Source organism: Eptesicus fuscus, chromosome 19 (assembly GCF_027574615.1).
Source record: "Eptesicus fuscus isolate TK198812 chromosome 19, DD_ASM_mEF_20220401, whole genome shotgun sequence".
In the NCBI taxonomy this organism is placed as follows: domain Eukaryota; kingdom Metazoa; phylum Chordata; class Mammalia; order Chiroptera; family Vespertilionidae; genus Eptesicus; species Eptesicus fuscus.
Window position 1 is genome coordinate 20737028 of NC_072491.1, and position 16959 is coordinate 20753986.

Genomic DNA, 16959 nt, shown 5'->3' on the forward strand with positions numbered 1-16959 from the left:
TATACAGGTCAATGTACCCTTGCAACCTATATGAACCTATTAACCAATTCCAACCCAATAAATGTAATAATAATAATAAAAAGAATAGGTGGCTCTCTGTCTCCTCATTGTGACTGTAACTTATTTGGAGATAAGTACAAAGTCCATTCTACTAGGCATTTTATCCCCAGTGCTTAGCATAGTACCTGTAGAATTATATGTACTCAGTAGAGAATTATTGTAAGTATGAGTTTCTGTAAATTCATGTAAAACATTTAAATATGAATTTGTATTCTGAGGCTATAGATGTTTTTGGGTAATCAGGTACTTAAATTCAGTCCTCAATAAGTGAGATAGTACAGAATTTCTTAATTGCTCTAAATCCACTAGGTTTCTGTTTAAGGAAGTGTCTACTCATCCTAGTGTTCTGAAATTTAATGAACAAGCTGATCCTCAATCTAGCACTTCTATTTATGCATTTACAGACTCATGGGATATGAAGAAGCTGTAAGAGAATATATTTGTGATATGAGTGAGAATTTATTAAATGCAATATATCCAAAACACTGGCAATTGTATTATTAGAATTAAAAAGGTATTATATTAACAGGGGTATTTAAACCTAACATTTGAAAATTTATATTATTTTTCAAATGTAAAGTTTTATTTATTTACAATGAATAGTAAATGAAATGAATAGATTACTAGAAAATAATTTTTCTATTTACTATTTTGCTACAAAGTGGAGAATTACAAAAACAACTATACATGAAAATTAGGTTGAATTTATCATTGCCACACACATCTAACTCAAGCTACATCCATACATATCAAATAGAAAATATCATGAAGTTATCTACCTACCTACCTATCTACCTATCAAATTAAAAAATACCCATATTCTTTCCATTATCCAAGTAGTCCAGTTGAAATGTATTTGGCTTATCAACAATTATCCAAATTGCACTCCTCAATTTATATAACTGTCTGTAACCCAAATTAAACTACAATTTGTGAATATATTATGTTAGACATTGATATTTTTTAAGGATACTTCTAATGATATTGAAAACATTTTCACCTGTTTTTAATATACATACCAAAACCTACAGGCAGCTTTACTGTCCACGTGCAATCTAAACTGCTGGGGTAGTTTCCAGGAAACCCAGGGCTGAGAATCACACCACTGAAATCTGACATTGCACCACCGCACTGAGCTGCAAGATAATTGAGGTCCCCGGTAAGCCAGAGTAGTGGAATAGTTGACTACATTAAAAACAGATTGAAATCATTTCAATTCTTAAGCAAGTCTCTGAAGTAAACCTGTTTGATATAAATTTGAATATTGTCAACTCTCATTCACCACACACTAGTAATGAAATGTAATCAATTGACAATGCATTTTCTAAAATAGCATAAAAAGACAAGGTACTTTCTTTCTCAGCAATAACTGCAAGTAAAAACAATTATAGCACAGCAAGGAGTAGCTCATGTGCCCTGAATGCAATCAAACAAGAAGCACATGTCCTTTTCCACAGCGGGCAGTTTACTTCTCAGCCTTAAGTATTCTAGTAATGTTTTGATTCACTCCAAAGATGACCTAATTTAGAATAAAATCAAGCCAACAACATCAGTTCTAAGTACCACACTCAAGAAGGAACTGTTTTCAAAATCTTGCCTCCTTTTACTTTTTTTTTTGTAAGAAAGCTAAATAAAGAATTTTAAGAAAAATATTGGTTTCTAATGGTAATGTGTGAGGAATTTACATATCACATATGGGATATGGTCTTTATCCTAAAATAATTTAAACAGAGAATAGGGAAGTATAAGGCATAAAATGATGCAGCCAATTTTGAGAACATAGGCATAATTTATCAATGTGCTTGTTTTAGAATGTTATACTGATTTACTATTGATAAGCTAAGTAAAATTTATAGGAACAGATAATTACCCAAGTTCTAATTTTGAATGATTAAATAGAACTATTTAACATGCATTGAAAGAGCAATTGCATTTTGGAAGCTAATTCTTCTGAGTATTTTTATCATTTCATCATAATAGGACTAAAAATCTCATTTGTTAATAATTTCATGTTAAGAATAGTAACAGATAGATAATCAAACTTCATGGTAAACTAGTATATCAGAAAGGAATGCTAGGTAGAAAGTCTATCCATGTTCTGTAGGATAGCAATTACAAGTTTGGCTGCTCTCTTTATATGAACCGAATAAAGTATGTATCAATCTTATTTTCCTAGGGGAATATATATATAACCTTGCAGTCAATCTGCATACAAAGCTTTTTTTTCCAAATGTGGTTACCATTGAGAGCTAAAGATATACCGTATACCTTCCCATTCTTCAGTGGCTTTGTATTGGACTTTTGTGCCCCATTACACTTTTTGTTAAGGGCATAACCATAGCATAGTCCTCCAAGATAAAATCATCTTTTTTTCCTTCTAATTTGTCTCTAATACCTAAAAATCTCAAGTGACTTTTCCTTTCTTCCATCAAACATCTGGAAGGTTGTTTATTTTACAGTTCATGACGCTGTAACCTTGTTTCCGGGTAACTAGAGTTTTAAGATACTCTCTGAATCAGCCCCATTGCCTTCAGTTCCTCCTTACACAGCCATGATGGCAATTCAAATACTTTGTCAATCAAATATCATACAAACTTGTTGTTCAAAAATAAGATGAGTAGAAAAGAAATAAAAATGCGTTATAATTCCACTACTCACATACAACTTTATATTTCTTTTTCTCTACAGAAATATATATATATGCATGCGTGTTTATACGTGTACCTATATAATGAAATTAGGATCATATAGTTATCTATTTTTCACTATAATAACTAATATTCTGAATGTCCTGTGTGTTCCAGGTTCAGTGATAAATATTTTAAACAGATTATCTCCTTTAATTTTTACAACAGGCCTGGGCGACAAACATATTATTCCATTTAACAGATGAGCAAACAGTAGTACAAAGAATAAAACACTCACCGGACATACCTAATGCACCCTAGCTGAAATTTGAATAGAGATATGTTGGACATTAAAATCTGTTATGTATTCCTTGTAGTTTCATACCAATGTACCCCTATGTAAGACAATTTAAATTTTCTAGCCAAGTTTTATTAAAATATCATTTCCATTGAATACTTCTCATTAATAATATACAATAGAGAATGCATAGTTAACCAAAATGCAATACTTTACCTAAAAATTAACCTTTCATTAAGAGTAATAATTGGTTCCACTAATATAACAAGATGAAAATCATCATATAATGCAGGGTAATATTTAACATAACACAATTTTCTAAAAGAAATTTGGCAATGTTTTTCAAAGCTTTTAAGCATTATCTACAATGACATAATTAGTCTACTTTGGTAAAATCTCAAGTAAACAATTAGAAGTTTATATGAAAGCATGTGAAAAGGACTTAAATGTGTATTAAAAAGACAAAACACTAAACTAAGAAAAAGAGAAAAACTGCACAAATTAGACTTACGCTATATGCCATGAAGCCATTTTAAAAATCCGATTTTTTAAAATATGTTATGGCATGGGAAATTTTTCTAAGTTACTGTCAAGAAGAAAAACTTTATAAAAATATACACATTGTGTAGAATCCCAAAACTTTATATTAATTTGTTCATTAAACAATATTCATTGGATATTTAAGATGAGAACTTTTCTAGGCATTGGCAATATAGTGATGAACAAAATATCTTCACTCTCTATTCTGATATCAGTAGAATATACATAATATTTATTTTGTTTTTTATACTTCACTAGAGGCCCGGTACACAAAATTCGTGCACAGAGGTGGGTTGTCCCTCAGCCCAGCCTGTACCCTCTCCAATCTGGGACCCCTTGAGGGATGTCCGACTGCCTGTTTAGGCCCGATCCCACTGGACATCCCTCTCATAATCCAGGACTTCTGGCTCCCAACTGCTTGCCTGCCTGCCTTCCTGATTGCCCTTAACTGCTTCTGCCTGCCAGCCTGAACACCCCCTAACAACTCTGCTGCCAGCCTGTTTGCCTCCAACTTCCCTCCTCTGCCAGCCTGGTCACTCCTGACTGCCCTCTCCTGCAGGGTTGATCACCTCCAACTGCCCTCCCTTGCAGGCCTGGTCCCTCTCAACTGCTCTCCCTTGCAGGCCTGGTCCTTCTCAACTGCCCTCCCTTGCAGGCCGGGTGCCTCCCAACTGCCCTCTCCTGCTGGCCATCTTGTGGTGGCCATCTTGTGTCCACATGGGGGCAGGATCTTTGACCACATGGGGGCAGCTATATTGCGTGTTGCAGTGATGATCAATCTGCAGATTACTCTTTTATTAGATAGGATTAGAGGCCTGGTGCAGGGGTGGGGGCCATCTGGTTTGACCTGAAGGGTGTCCCTGATCAGTGTGGGGCTCCCTTGGGGCATGGGGCGGACTGAGCGAGGGGCCTGTGGTGGTTTGCAGGCCGGCCACGCCCCCTGGCAACCCAAGCAGAGGCCCTGGTATCTGGAATTTATTTTCCTTCTACAATTGAAACTTTGTAGCCTGGAGCAGAGCCAAGCCTGGGGCTCCCTCCGAGGCTGGTAGCCATTTGTGTTGGGGTTATAATTGAAACTTTGTTGCCTTAAGCAGGTGGGCCCGGCCAGGGTGTGCGGAAAGCTTTGCTTCCCCTGTTGCTGGGAGCAACCCTGGCCTGCTCTCTCAAGCTCCATTCTGCCGCCATTTCTGTTTGAATTTGTTTACCTTCTATAATTGAAACTTTGTAGATTGAGTGGAGGCTTAGGCCTGGCAAGGGCAGGCGGAAAGCTTGGCTTCTTCTGTTACCTAGGAAACCTTGCTCTCTGTGGCTGTAGCCATCTTGGTTTGGGTTAATTTGCACACTCGCTCTGATTGGATGGTGGGTGTGGCTTGTGGGCGTGGCTTGTGGGTGTGTCAAAGGTATGGTCAATTTGCATATTTGTCTATTATTAGGTAGGATTATGTCCCCTATTTTTTATACTCAATTGGATACACACATAAATACACACCCCACACATAGCACACACATAATTGATATTATCTGTATATATAAATTTTTACAATAGGCATTTTGTATGTCTATATATATAAAAGCCAAAGTGACCATTTGACTGTTAAGTATGACGTGCACTGACCACCAGGGGGAAGACACTCAATGCATAGGCATGGAAACATGGAACAGACTAATGACTCTCAGAGGGAAGGGGGGAGGGAGGAGGGCGGGAAGAGATTAACCAAAGATCTTATATGCATACTAGAGGCCCAGTGCATGGATTCATGTACCAGTGGGGTCCCTCGGCCTGGCCTGCAGGGATTGGGCCAAAACCGGCAGTCTGACATCCCTCCCGCAAGGGGTCCTGGATTGCAAGAGGGCTCAGGTCAGGTTGAGGGACCCCACTGGTGCACAAATCTGTACACCAGGCCTCTAATCCTACCTAATAATAGACAAATATGCAAATTGACTGTACCTTCGCTATGCCCACGATTGGCCAGGAGGCACGGGGGGGCGGGACTCGAGGTGGCTGGGGTGGCCGATTGGGCCGGCGGCACGCCGAGCTCACTTTGCCAGCAACGGCGCAAGCTCAGCGTCTGCGCCATGGCTGTGCTGCGGCACAGAAGGGGCCTCTGGGGCAGCGAGCTCACGTCCCGCCGCGGACCATCAAAAGTGTGGGAGCTGGGTGCCTGTCTGCTGGTGCACCAGGCCTTTCGGAAGCCTCCGCCATGCCTTGATCCCCCTTGATCGAAAGCGAAAGCGTGTAGGAGACCCTACATGTGCATGATTTAATCATGCACTGGGCCTCTAGATTTATATAAGTAGGTATAAAAATCACACTAATTCTTTTGATTTTGCCCTTCTTGCTATTCAGAAAGGGCTTTCTTCTTTATCCATTTATCTTAATAACACAAACCATCCAAAACTGTGTAAATAAAATGGGCTGACTAATTTCTCAGCCAATACCAGTTCAGTCAATACCAGTCTCATATTTCTGAAATTGCATAATATAATCAGTGGTATAATTTAATACTAAATTACTCTTATTTCATTTCTCTTATTTCTACCACTTTAAATGGTAAATGGAAATTTTAATGATAGAGATCCTACCCCACATACTTTTCATACTCTGTAGAACCCAGTATACTAATGGTTGCATACAGATAACAGAAATGAGGAACATAAACATAATAATAATAAAGGGCGAGATAGAAATATTTGGAAGCAGCATTAACTTAGAGCAAACATTTGTGCCCCTATTTTCAAAGCCCCTAATGTTCTTTTGACATACATCCCATATCACCATTGCCTGTCACCACTGAAGACATCCCCTGGAGTGTCATGTTCCCTTTGGGAGTCTCCAAATTCCTTATCTACTCTGACTCAGTAGTAAGCAATAGGGTATTTACTATATTCCTGATCCCTGGGTACTCCTATCATGTTATACTGAAAAAAACTCTCTGGGGGATCAAAAAGCCTAATGTCTTTTCTCAATTTTCTTAAGTTTAAAGTCATTCACTGATATCAAATTGGGGTAAAAAAAAATGTAAAAATTTAAAATTAAAAAATGAAACATTTATCTCAAAGTATTTTTTCCATAAAACTTGACAAAAGGCAAACTATATGTTTGAACAATACCATATAAAGAGTGTAACTTTAAAATTTCATGAACCTTATAACTGTTTTATATTTCTTTAACTTACCCAAACAAATTGGGATTGGGTAATTCCATCTTCTTACAGGTCCAGGCATACATGTTATGTGAGAATGACCCTGTGTAAATAGGACAATGCAGTTCAGTACAGCTTTTTATTTTATTTTATTTTTAAAATTGATTTTGGAGAAGAAGGGTGAAGGAGAGAGAGATAGAAACGTCAATGATGAAAGAGAATCATTGATCGGCTGCCTTCTGCACGCCCCACATTGGGGATCAAGCCAGCAACCCAGGCATATGCCCTGGCCAGGAATCGAACTGTGACCTCCTGGTTCATAGGTTGATGTTCAACCACTGAGCCACTAAGGCCGGGTTCAGTACAGCCTTTAAAAGTTAGATTGAACATAGTATAGTGGAAGACTATTATGAAAACAAGGTTAAATACATATTGTCACTTTTATAGATTTTGACTTTTACGTAAATCTTAGTATAGTATTTGGAATAAGAAAGGTAATTATATATACTTTTGATAAAATTTTTTAAAAAGGTCCAGATAGAAAAATTAAGATTCCATATTACATTAGAATTGTATTTTACATTTTTTATCAAAACATTCTACTACAATGATTACACAAGTGAAATGGCCATATATAGTGGTTTATAATAAATTGCTGTACTATTCAAGATGAGATTAAATAATGATAAAATTCTTTCATAAAAATATTAAAACAGGTGTTGAGGTATATTAAATTTTAAATTGATATATAATATCCAGATAGACCTGATTGCACTTCTGAGACTAATCATTTGTGACACAACCATAAAGACTATAAATTATTAATTTTTAATTTAGCTTCCTCTAAGAAATTTATTTACTTAATATGTGAAATAGTTTGTGCTTCTTTTCTTTTAATTTCTTAATAAGTTTATTCTTTAGGGAGATTTTTATGAGACCATAATTTTGAGACCCTTCAAAAAACGTGTAACAGAGGATCAATATAAATACAAAAAAAATATCTGAATATACATTGCCAATCCACTACTTTAAGAAAATATATTTGTGGTTGATTTTCACTTATTTGGGGAATTTATTGTCATGGAAATTTCATTTAATGATTTAAGTAGAACTTCATTTTTATTTTCACATTCTAAAATCCAGGAGTTCAGTTGTGACATCCTATGTGAATAGAGAAAAGTGAATGATTAATTTTGATTCAAAGTTCATTTTTCATTTGTTGCAATTAAAACAAATTTATTTCATTTCAGCAAATTTCTCTCACACATGTTTTATTGAAAAATTGAATGCCATTTGACTTCAGGCTAATGAAGCCCAAGATCAATATAGTTTTAAAACTTGAAGATAATAATTGGTTTATTAAAATATCCTGAAAGAGTAATGAAAATAAAAACTATGCTTTTAAAATAAACTTACCTGCAAAGAATAGCCTTGATCACACTGAAATGATACCACATCACCAACCATGTATCTGTCTCCAATTTTAATTCCATTGCTGGGTGTTTGTGGTTCAGGACAGGAATCCAAACCAATTGCTAAGAATATTTAATGAAAATAATATAAGTAACTTTCAAATAATGACTGCTTAAATCATGCATATTAAATTATTAAAATTGAATATCTGGGTCATTAAAACTACATTTACAGTGTGGCAATAAGAATATTACGTGAACAAGATTTAACTGCATATGTGAAGAGCAATGACTTTGGAACTCCACATAACTTTTGAATTTTTATGCCACTAAACATTAAGTAGCTCTGTGATTATACTTAAATTCTTTTTTAATTCCCAGCCTAAATCTCTTCTACTGTAAAATAAAAATAAAAATTCATAAAAATAACCTCCCAAAATGAATAATAATTTACTGTGAAAATAAAATGAAATTGTAGTTGCAAAATGTTTTTAGTAAAATGACTAAAAATTATTTACTGTTTCATTCATATCAGCTGGTTCCTTCTTCCTTCATAAAGAATGGGATTTTTAATTCATGAGATACATTTTAATATATTTATTACATGTAAAATTTTTACGATATAATTACAAGTAAGACTTGTTCTCCAAATATAATCAGAAGGAAGAAAAACAAGTATCTTATTGAGACCTGAAAAGCATTGTGCAATGCATGAAATCAGTTATTTCTGAGAGGAAGATAATGATATAATTCAAAACACTTCCATTATTTTTACATTGGTAATTTACTTTTCAACATAAAAGAATAAAAGCATACAAAATATGAAAGATTTTCTTAAACAATTCATTTAAAGACTTAAAGAAAATCATTGTTTGATTTTCTTTTGGCCAAAACATTTTTTTAAATATTGAAAGTATTACATATTATTAAGGTATTTTTATCTTTAATAAAGCAAATGTTTATTATTTACTTTTAATTTACAGTTTTAAGCAGTCACCACTCTGAAATTATCCTACCTAATAATAGAGTAATATGCAAATTGACCGTACCTTCACTACACCCACCAGCCACGCCCACCAGGACACAGTCGCAGGCAACTGGGGGTCGGCTCCTGCGATCCGTTACATGGACGCTGGGGTGTGGCTGAGCCCAAGGCCAGGAAAGCCTCCACCGGAGGCTTTTCCGGCCTTGGGCACCAGTGGGGAGCCTGCGACGGATCACAGGCAACTGGGGGTCCACTCCTGCGAGGGCATCTGCTCCTGTGGTGGATTGCAGGGAGCTGGGGTCCCCTGCCCAGGCCTAAAGCTTTGGCTAGAGGCTTTAGGCCTGGGCAGGGCACAGACAGTGATTGGTGTGAACTATAGAGGAAACACCTTTTCTGACTGCACATTGGCTAAGCTTCCTGTATTCCACTGGTAATATTCTTAGTAACTTGAGTAATAAGAATCCAAAAAGGTGATCTAGGGTTTTTCCACCACACTTCTGGAGAAAAAAATGAAGGTCCGCTGCTGGAGGGCTAAGAAATGGCATATCCTGCCCTAGCCGGTTTGACTCAGTGGATAATGCCTCACAGGGTCTCAGTTGATTCTGATCAAAGGCATGTACCTAGGTTGCAGGCTCCTCCCTGGCCGGAGCCCAGATCAGGGCTCATGCAGGAGGCAACCAATCAAAGTGTTCCTCTCACTTTGATGTTTCTCTCTGTCTTTCCCTTTCTCTTCCACATTCTCTAAAAGTCAATAGAAACATATCCTAAGACGAGGATAAAAAAAAAAAAAATGCATATCCTATGAAAGACACATCTTGAAAATGCCTAAAGAAAGTTGTCATTTTTTCTTGGTGAAGGGACTGGGGTCGTGTTGATGAAAACACCTTGGTGGCTGTGGTGACTGGCAGTGGCTGCAGCAGCAGGGTGATGGTGCTGGTGCCTTCCTCTGACCAGCCCGGTTGCCTCCCACAAAGGGAGGCCAGACTGCGGCTTAGGCCCGCTTCCCGTGGGGATCGGGCCTAAGCCATCAGTAGGACATCCCCTGAGGGCTCCCAGTATGTGAGAGGGGGCATGTTGGGCTGAGGGACCCCCCACCCCCAGTGCATGAATTTCGTGCACTGGGCCCCTAGTCCTATATAATAAAAGCCTAATATGCAAATCGACCAAACAGCAAAACAACTGGTGGAACGACTGGCCGCTATGACATGCACTGACCACCAGGGGACAGATGCTCAATGCAGGAGCTAACCCCAGCCCACAGGCCCCAGGCCAGCCAAGGCAGGTACCAGCGGGAGTCCCCTAATCACCCTGCTGGTCGCCCCACAGATTGGCCCTGATAGCCGGCCAGGCCTAGGGACCCTACCCATGCAGAATTTCGTGCACTGGGCCTCTAGTGTGTGTGTGTGTGTGTATGTGTATTCATTTCATAAAAAATACATAAAACCTAAATCCTAAATTATGACAATATCTCATATATTACTTCACTCCTTGACAACATTGTTTCCTTCTGATAGAGACTCTCAGAGCACCAACTTCTACATTTCCTTTATGACACTTTATATAAATGAATAAATGCTTCTGGAAATAGCTACTCAATATTGATCTCCACTCTCAGAATAGGAGCTTTGTACAGGCAGCTCAGAGCACAGCATTTTAAGGATGCACTCAATAAGCATTGGTATGAATGAATAATATAAAAAATGAAAGTGATTTTTATTTTTTAATAAAATTATTTTAATTACTTCTTAATAAATACAAATTTCTATCTCTGCAAATGGAAGTGGCTTTCTCTACCTAATAATACAATAAATGAACAGCTAAAAGTAATGCCTAATTAGGTGACATTTAAAAGTAGGAAACAGCATAACAGCAGTAACTTGATATAGTTATGATTAGATCAGAAAGTAAGGCAGTAAAGAGGAGGAACAAATTATTCATTTGGAAATGCATTTGAGATAGTTCTGAAAGAAATTAGGAGAATCTGTGGAATATAAGTCCAGTGCCTGGTGCCTCAATTAGCTAGGTCTCTAAACATATACCATGTTCCATATTTCTTGATTTTTTTTTTATAATCTTGAATTTATGAACGTAGGAAAGATGTTACCATTAAATTGTGACCTACTTTTAAGTTTTTAAGAGTTAAAGCTTCACCTCCCCAACTATAATTTGAGATCCAAGAAGAGAAAAGAACTGCCTCACAATTGTTTTATATCTCATTTAATTCCCATTATTGGGCCTTACACATTACATTCTTCTGATTACATAGAGCTCTTTTCAGGAATTACTGAATACAAAAAATAAAGTATGTTATGATATAAACATGCATGCCTTGTTTTACCTTCCTTTGGTTTCTGTGAGTCCTGAACAGTACGTTTATTTCTCTTCACCAGATTTTGTACATGCTCATTTATTTTCCTTTCTGTCAAGTTCTCCATTCATTGTCATATACACAGAAAGCTATTAATAACTATAAGTGTCAATATCCTCCTTTGGGAGGAGAATAAATAAAATTATGACACAGTGATGCCATAGATATTGAGAATCTTGTTTTTAATCAATGTTATTACATAAAAGATATATAGTAAAATATTTATGAAAGAATTTTAACTTAAAAATAAATGATACGGGCCTGACCAGTGTGGCTCAGTGGTTAAGCATCGGCCTATGAACCAGGTCACGGTTCGATTCCTGGTCAGGGCACATGCCTGGGTTGCAGGGTTGATCCCCAGTAGGGGGTATACAGGAGGCAGCCAATCAATGATTATCTCTCATTATTGATTATCTCCCTCTCCCTTCCTCTCTGAAACAGTAAATATATATATATATATTCTGAAAAGTGATACAAATTCTTATAAACTATGTTATAATAATTTTGTAAGTTAAAATTCTTATAAGTATATAATCACAGAGAAAAATGAAAAAAAGAAAATATGCCAACTATTAGCAGTGGTTATTTTGATTGAGATTTTTAGTGATTTGTATGTCCTTCCTTATATTTTCTTGCATTTCCAAAATTTTCATAATGAACATAAATTATTTTTGTAAGTAATAAAATCACTTGTCTATTAGATAAATTAGTACTATCAGAGATTTAGGGAGTACAAAACAAATTCCCTTCTATTTTTCTAAAAATAATTGAGTTGAACCAGCTAATCTGTTGAATAAGATTATTTCAGGGAAATAAGGTGATGAGGTAAACAGATAAGCAGGAAAAGTCATATGTTAGTGGCCTCTCATTTCTTTGCATCCATTTTTTATATGTAATAAATAAAATAAAACAGAAACATTTGAAAGTCATGTAGTTCATATTTTATAGACACTTTTTTACTTATACAAATAAACCTGAGTATTAAATAATTTTAAAATGTCTTCTATAAGAGTTAGTTTTTACTTCTTTATAAGTGATAAAACCAATAGGTTATTAGTTGTGAAAATCAACAACAAAAAATAATTTTTGTAAAAATGTTGGAAAGTATTTTCCCATGCTTATCCAAGGGAATCAAAATAGTCATTTTCAGCTTCATGAGAGTAGATTTTGTAAAATTATGCCCTTTGCAATCAAATATACTCTTTGACTGAATTTTTAAATGAGATTTGGATCAATTAATCTGCAATTGTAGCCCCAAACAGACAGAAACAAATCTAGGAACAAATAAATCCATATCAAAAATTGCAGTTATTTCTGCTGTTGAATCACTGTGGGCAATTACCCCTACTGAAGTATTGAAACCGCAGTTCATATTTCTAACATTTATTTGTAACTAAATATTCTTTCCAATTCTGTTTACAAGGCAATCAATCTAGAGTCTAAAATGTTGTTAATCATATCATTTATATCAGATAATTCTGATTACATAATTACATATATATTACTACCTTGTATTTCACAATGATTTTAAGGAGTCTTTAATGCATGAAGAGAGGAAGACAGGAATAAGAAAGCTTAATTACTGCTAAGATTTCCAGTAACATTGTTTATAAAAGGAAAAACTCCTTCACAAATTTTACATGACAATCCATGTAGAAATTTATTGAAAATGAAGACCAAAAACAGTGGATTTGCATTCATGTGAGAAAGGAATCGGAATTGAATTGTGTCTTTGCACAAGAGGTAGTGTTCAGTGAAAGTGAAGAGCTCATTATTTTAAATATATTGCATGTCTTCAATTTAAAAATTGTCCCTAAATAATGGATATGAAAGAAAGAACTATTATTTCTATGTTTTTACTACATTTGAGGGAATTTTAATGTACTAGAATTAGCATTTGGCATGCCACATTTATCACCATAAGACAACAGTTTGAAACTCACATAGAAGTCAGTGATAAAGTGTGAATTCAGTAAGAGCTAGTCTAATTTGAGAATGAAGAAAACTGCAATAGTAAGTATGCAGACTTATTTCTGGTAAAAGTACCTTGGAATCACTTAGTCAATCTACTAAATAAATACATATTTTGTAGCATGTAACTTGACTGTGGATACTTTTTTTAGAAGGAACAATTCTGACAGTAATCTCAACAGGGAGCAGTGATTTAGGAACATGTACAGGCTTTGCTCATACTTACCTTGATTTTCAACACTTTCTTACTTTACCTCTGTTTACCTTCTCTGACATTTAACTTAGCATTAGTATGAAAACTAATTGGATATTCAGTAATAGATACTACTTACAACATTCTAGCCTACACAATAATGCTTAATTAAATGATAAAATGTTCAATGGAATCTGACATGCAGGTTCCATTCATTCATTAAATAAGTAATTACTGAGCATCTATTGTATACTCTGCATCATGTTAGATGCTGGGAGTGTTAAGATAGATTAGCAATTTAACCATGCTCTAAAGGAACCCTTTTTGGAACTACTGAGGGTGTTAGTTTAAAACATGATTACAGTGTAGTGGAATAATCACAATAAATAAAGGTTGTCCTTAATTTAAATAATAATTTTATAGGAAATAACCTAAGTGAGCACTAAAAATGATATATTTCACCAATTTATGACAATAAGGGAGAAAGTATGTGTGATGTACTTGCAGACAAAATGGCGTGGAGTTTTGAGTGATTTTTCCTTCTTTTATGGACAAGAGAAGTGTTTTCCCCACAAACACATGTAGAATTTGGGGAAAGGTGGCAAGAAATAAAGCTGATAAAGGGAGGCAGGATATAGACTGTAAACAGTCATAGAACCTTAACTAATGTAGGAAGCTGTATTTTCCTTCTGTTTAGTAATGGAGGGAAAATTCAGAGTTATTAAGAACACAGCCTCTGTGTGCATTTTGGTGAAGCTGAGGGTCCTTATGACTTTTATTATATTTAGTTTCAAATTCTAGTTCTAGAAAAAAGTCTCTCTCCCTCCCTCTCTCTCTTTCTTTCTCTCTCTCTCCCTCCCTCAGAGACTTAGCTTTTTCTGCTTCTTTCTCTCTCTCCTCTCTTCCTCTAACTCTAAAAATCCATAAAATATCTTTAAAGGGGAAAAAAGTTTTTGGTAGCTTATGTCAGCACCATGTAGTATAGAAAATAAAATAATAATAATAATAATAATAATAATAATAATAATAATATAGCCAATAGCCAATATTTTTCCTTTGCAATTCTTGTTTCTAGTGCTTGCCTCTGCCAGCACCGGGTGGATAAAGTCCTTCTGTTCTGTAACGCTGTCTCTACTATGTTTCCAGAATCCAGAAACTTAGACTAAAACCATCTCTAACTTAATAGCATAAAGAGGTGAAAAGTCAATGAGATGATCATGAAATAAATTTTGATTAACAGAAAACAGGAAACAAACCATGATACAACTATAATGTCCTCATACGGTTAATGAGTGAAATGCATTTATAAAGCTCAATTATACTTATTTGTATGTAAATTTTGAGTTAGTGGCAAGTGAAATTAGACATGACAAATATTAATAATTTAATTTGGACAGGAGGTGTTTCTATAATTAGTATTTTATGTGATGATTTGTATAAACTAGTTAGAACAAAATAATTAGTTTAAGAAAATATAATTAATTTTAAAATCACTATTTTTCTCAGATAATTATCTAATTAGCCCAAGGGAGGAAACCATTTTTAGTGATTATAAAAGTAAACTCATTAAGTCCTAATGCATTATCACTTAAGCATATTGCTTAAGGATGGGGAGCAATAAAGTAACTATTGCACTGAATTGAATCTTTCATTATTTATAAGCTAGAGTTAAATGGTACATTTCTGGATGTTTACTATTTTACGACTAGCTTTGTGCTTTGGTGTATTCAGACCCTCCAACTATTGCATGGGATAAAAAGATGTTTTCTAGACTACCTGAAATTTCCCAGGATTTACAACAAACTTACTAGTGGCAGATATCAGGAGTGTTCTCAGGTGTGGGAGGAGAGAAAAATGTATTCATTATGGTAATGTAACCACATAGAAACTGTTTCTTTAACATGACCTTTTCTCCTTTCTGTCCATGCAGTCCATGCTCTCCTTAATCAGCAAGCCCTTAGGACTTTGGATTCTGGTTAGCATCAAACTGTCTTAAAAACAAAGCCTCGGGTCTATTGATTACAGTTGTGTTTCAGCCCCAGGCCAATGCAAACAGAATGACCCTAGGAACCACACCCCTCATGACCCGGACAGAACAATGCCATGGCTGAATCAGGGACTGACACCAAGATCCTACCCTGGCCCCAACTGATCAGTAGAACTCACAAACCTAACTCATTCCCAGGAAGGCCTGGGAGCCACGTCTTTGAGCAAAAGCTCACCTATGACTCTGGGCATGGCACTATTTCCTTAAAAATACATGTTTACTTTCTTGGCTGCAAACTCCTATTTGCATTTGATTGGGTTTTAATGCTCACAGGCAAATGGACCCCTGTAGTCTGGTAGGGTTAACATGTGCCTTTGACTTCCTCAGAGACTATGTCTTGAGACCTTTGAGCACCCCTAAATTTACAAACACCATTAGTGCATGTAGTTTCCCCTTTTAAAACATGTACATTTTATAATTTCAACACCAAAAAACAACCCCTGTTAATTGATTTATAGATATTCCACTTATTTATTTATGCATTCATTGGTTGGTTCTTGTATGTGCCCTGACCAGATTGATCCTGTAACCTTTGTGTATTGAGATGACGCTCTAACTAACTTTGCTACCCAACCAGGCCTAGTCATCTTCAAGATGCCTATAATCCACAATTATCTGAGAAGTTCTGACTTAAATACACAATACTTACAGTGTTTACACTGTAATTCTGCAATTATTTGTTTGCATGTTCATATTCACAATTAAGTCTGAAGGTTTTCAGGACTAGATCTTATGCAAGTTTGTAGTACTGACACCTAGCAAATATAGTTAGCATTTAGTAGGTATTCAATGAATATTTAATGGATAAACAACTGGGTTTGTTCTTATATTTGGGAAGCAATATTGAAATGTAAAATTAAGGGAGGAAATGAAGTGTTGCCTTTCTTTACTAGGTAACAATGGAACTCTAGAAATATTAATGAGACCAAGGCATGTGAAGAATAGACTGTCCAGAAGGAACATCAGATTTGTATGATAATAATAATAATAAAATAGCAATAACAATAATAATAATTATAGCAGTATTCAGGCATTCCCAAGTTAAAGTGTTATGATCTCAAATTCAAAGAGAAAAAGAACACTATAGACAGATACTTGTCAGCATTTACTTTTTAAGTAATTAAAAAGCAAGTCATATCTATATAGTACCCATGCCATCAGATAATCTAGTTTTTTGTCTCCCCTCCTCCCCTCCCCATAAACCTCATGAGTGAGTAGAAATATCAGATGGGGAAAATACTCGCTGGAAGGATGGAAGGAATTTCAGCCAAATTTTCCTTTCCCCAGAGAGAAGAACACATGTCATGTTTCCTGA

The 16959-nt window shown here is 35.6% G+C and overlaps 1 protein-coding gene across 3 annotated transcripts in view; it reads right to left on the reverse strand.

The window, feature by feature from the left end:
- CSMD3 (CUB and Sushi multiple domains 3) overlaps window positions 1-16959 on the reverse strand; it is a 923077-nt gene that overhangs the window by 109521 nt on the left and 796597 nt on the right. For all 3 annotated transcript variants that reach the window (XM_054708474.1, XM_054708473.1, XM_008143384.3), the window contains 3 exons: window positions 8085-8203; window positions 6702-6771; window positions 1080-1196 (listed from right to left, as the gene is read on the reverse strand). In XM_054708474.1, the coding sequence (XP_054564449.1) occupies window positions 1080-1196; window positions 6702-6771; window positions 8085-8203 (306 nt within the window). The remainder of the gene's footprint in view (window positions 1-1079; window positions 1197-6701; window positions 6772-8084; window positions 8204-16959) is intronic.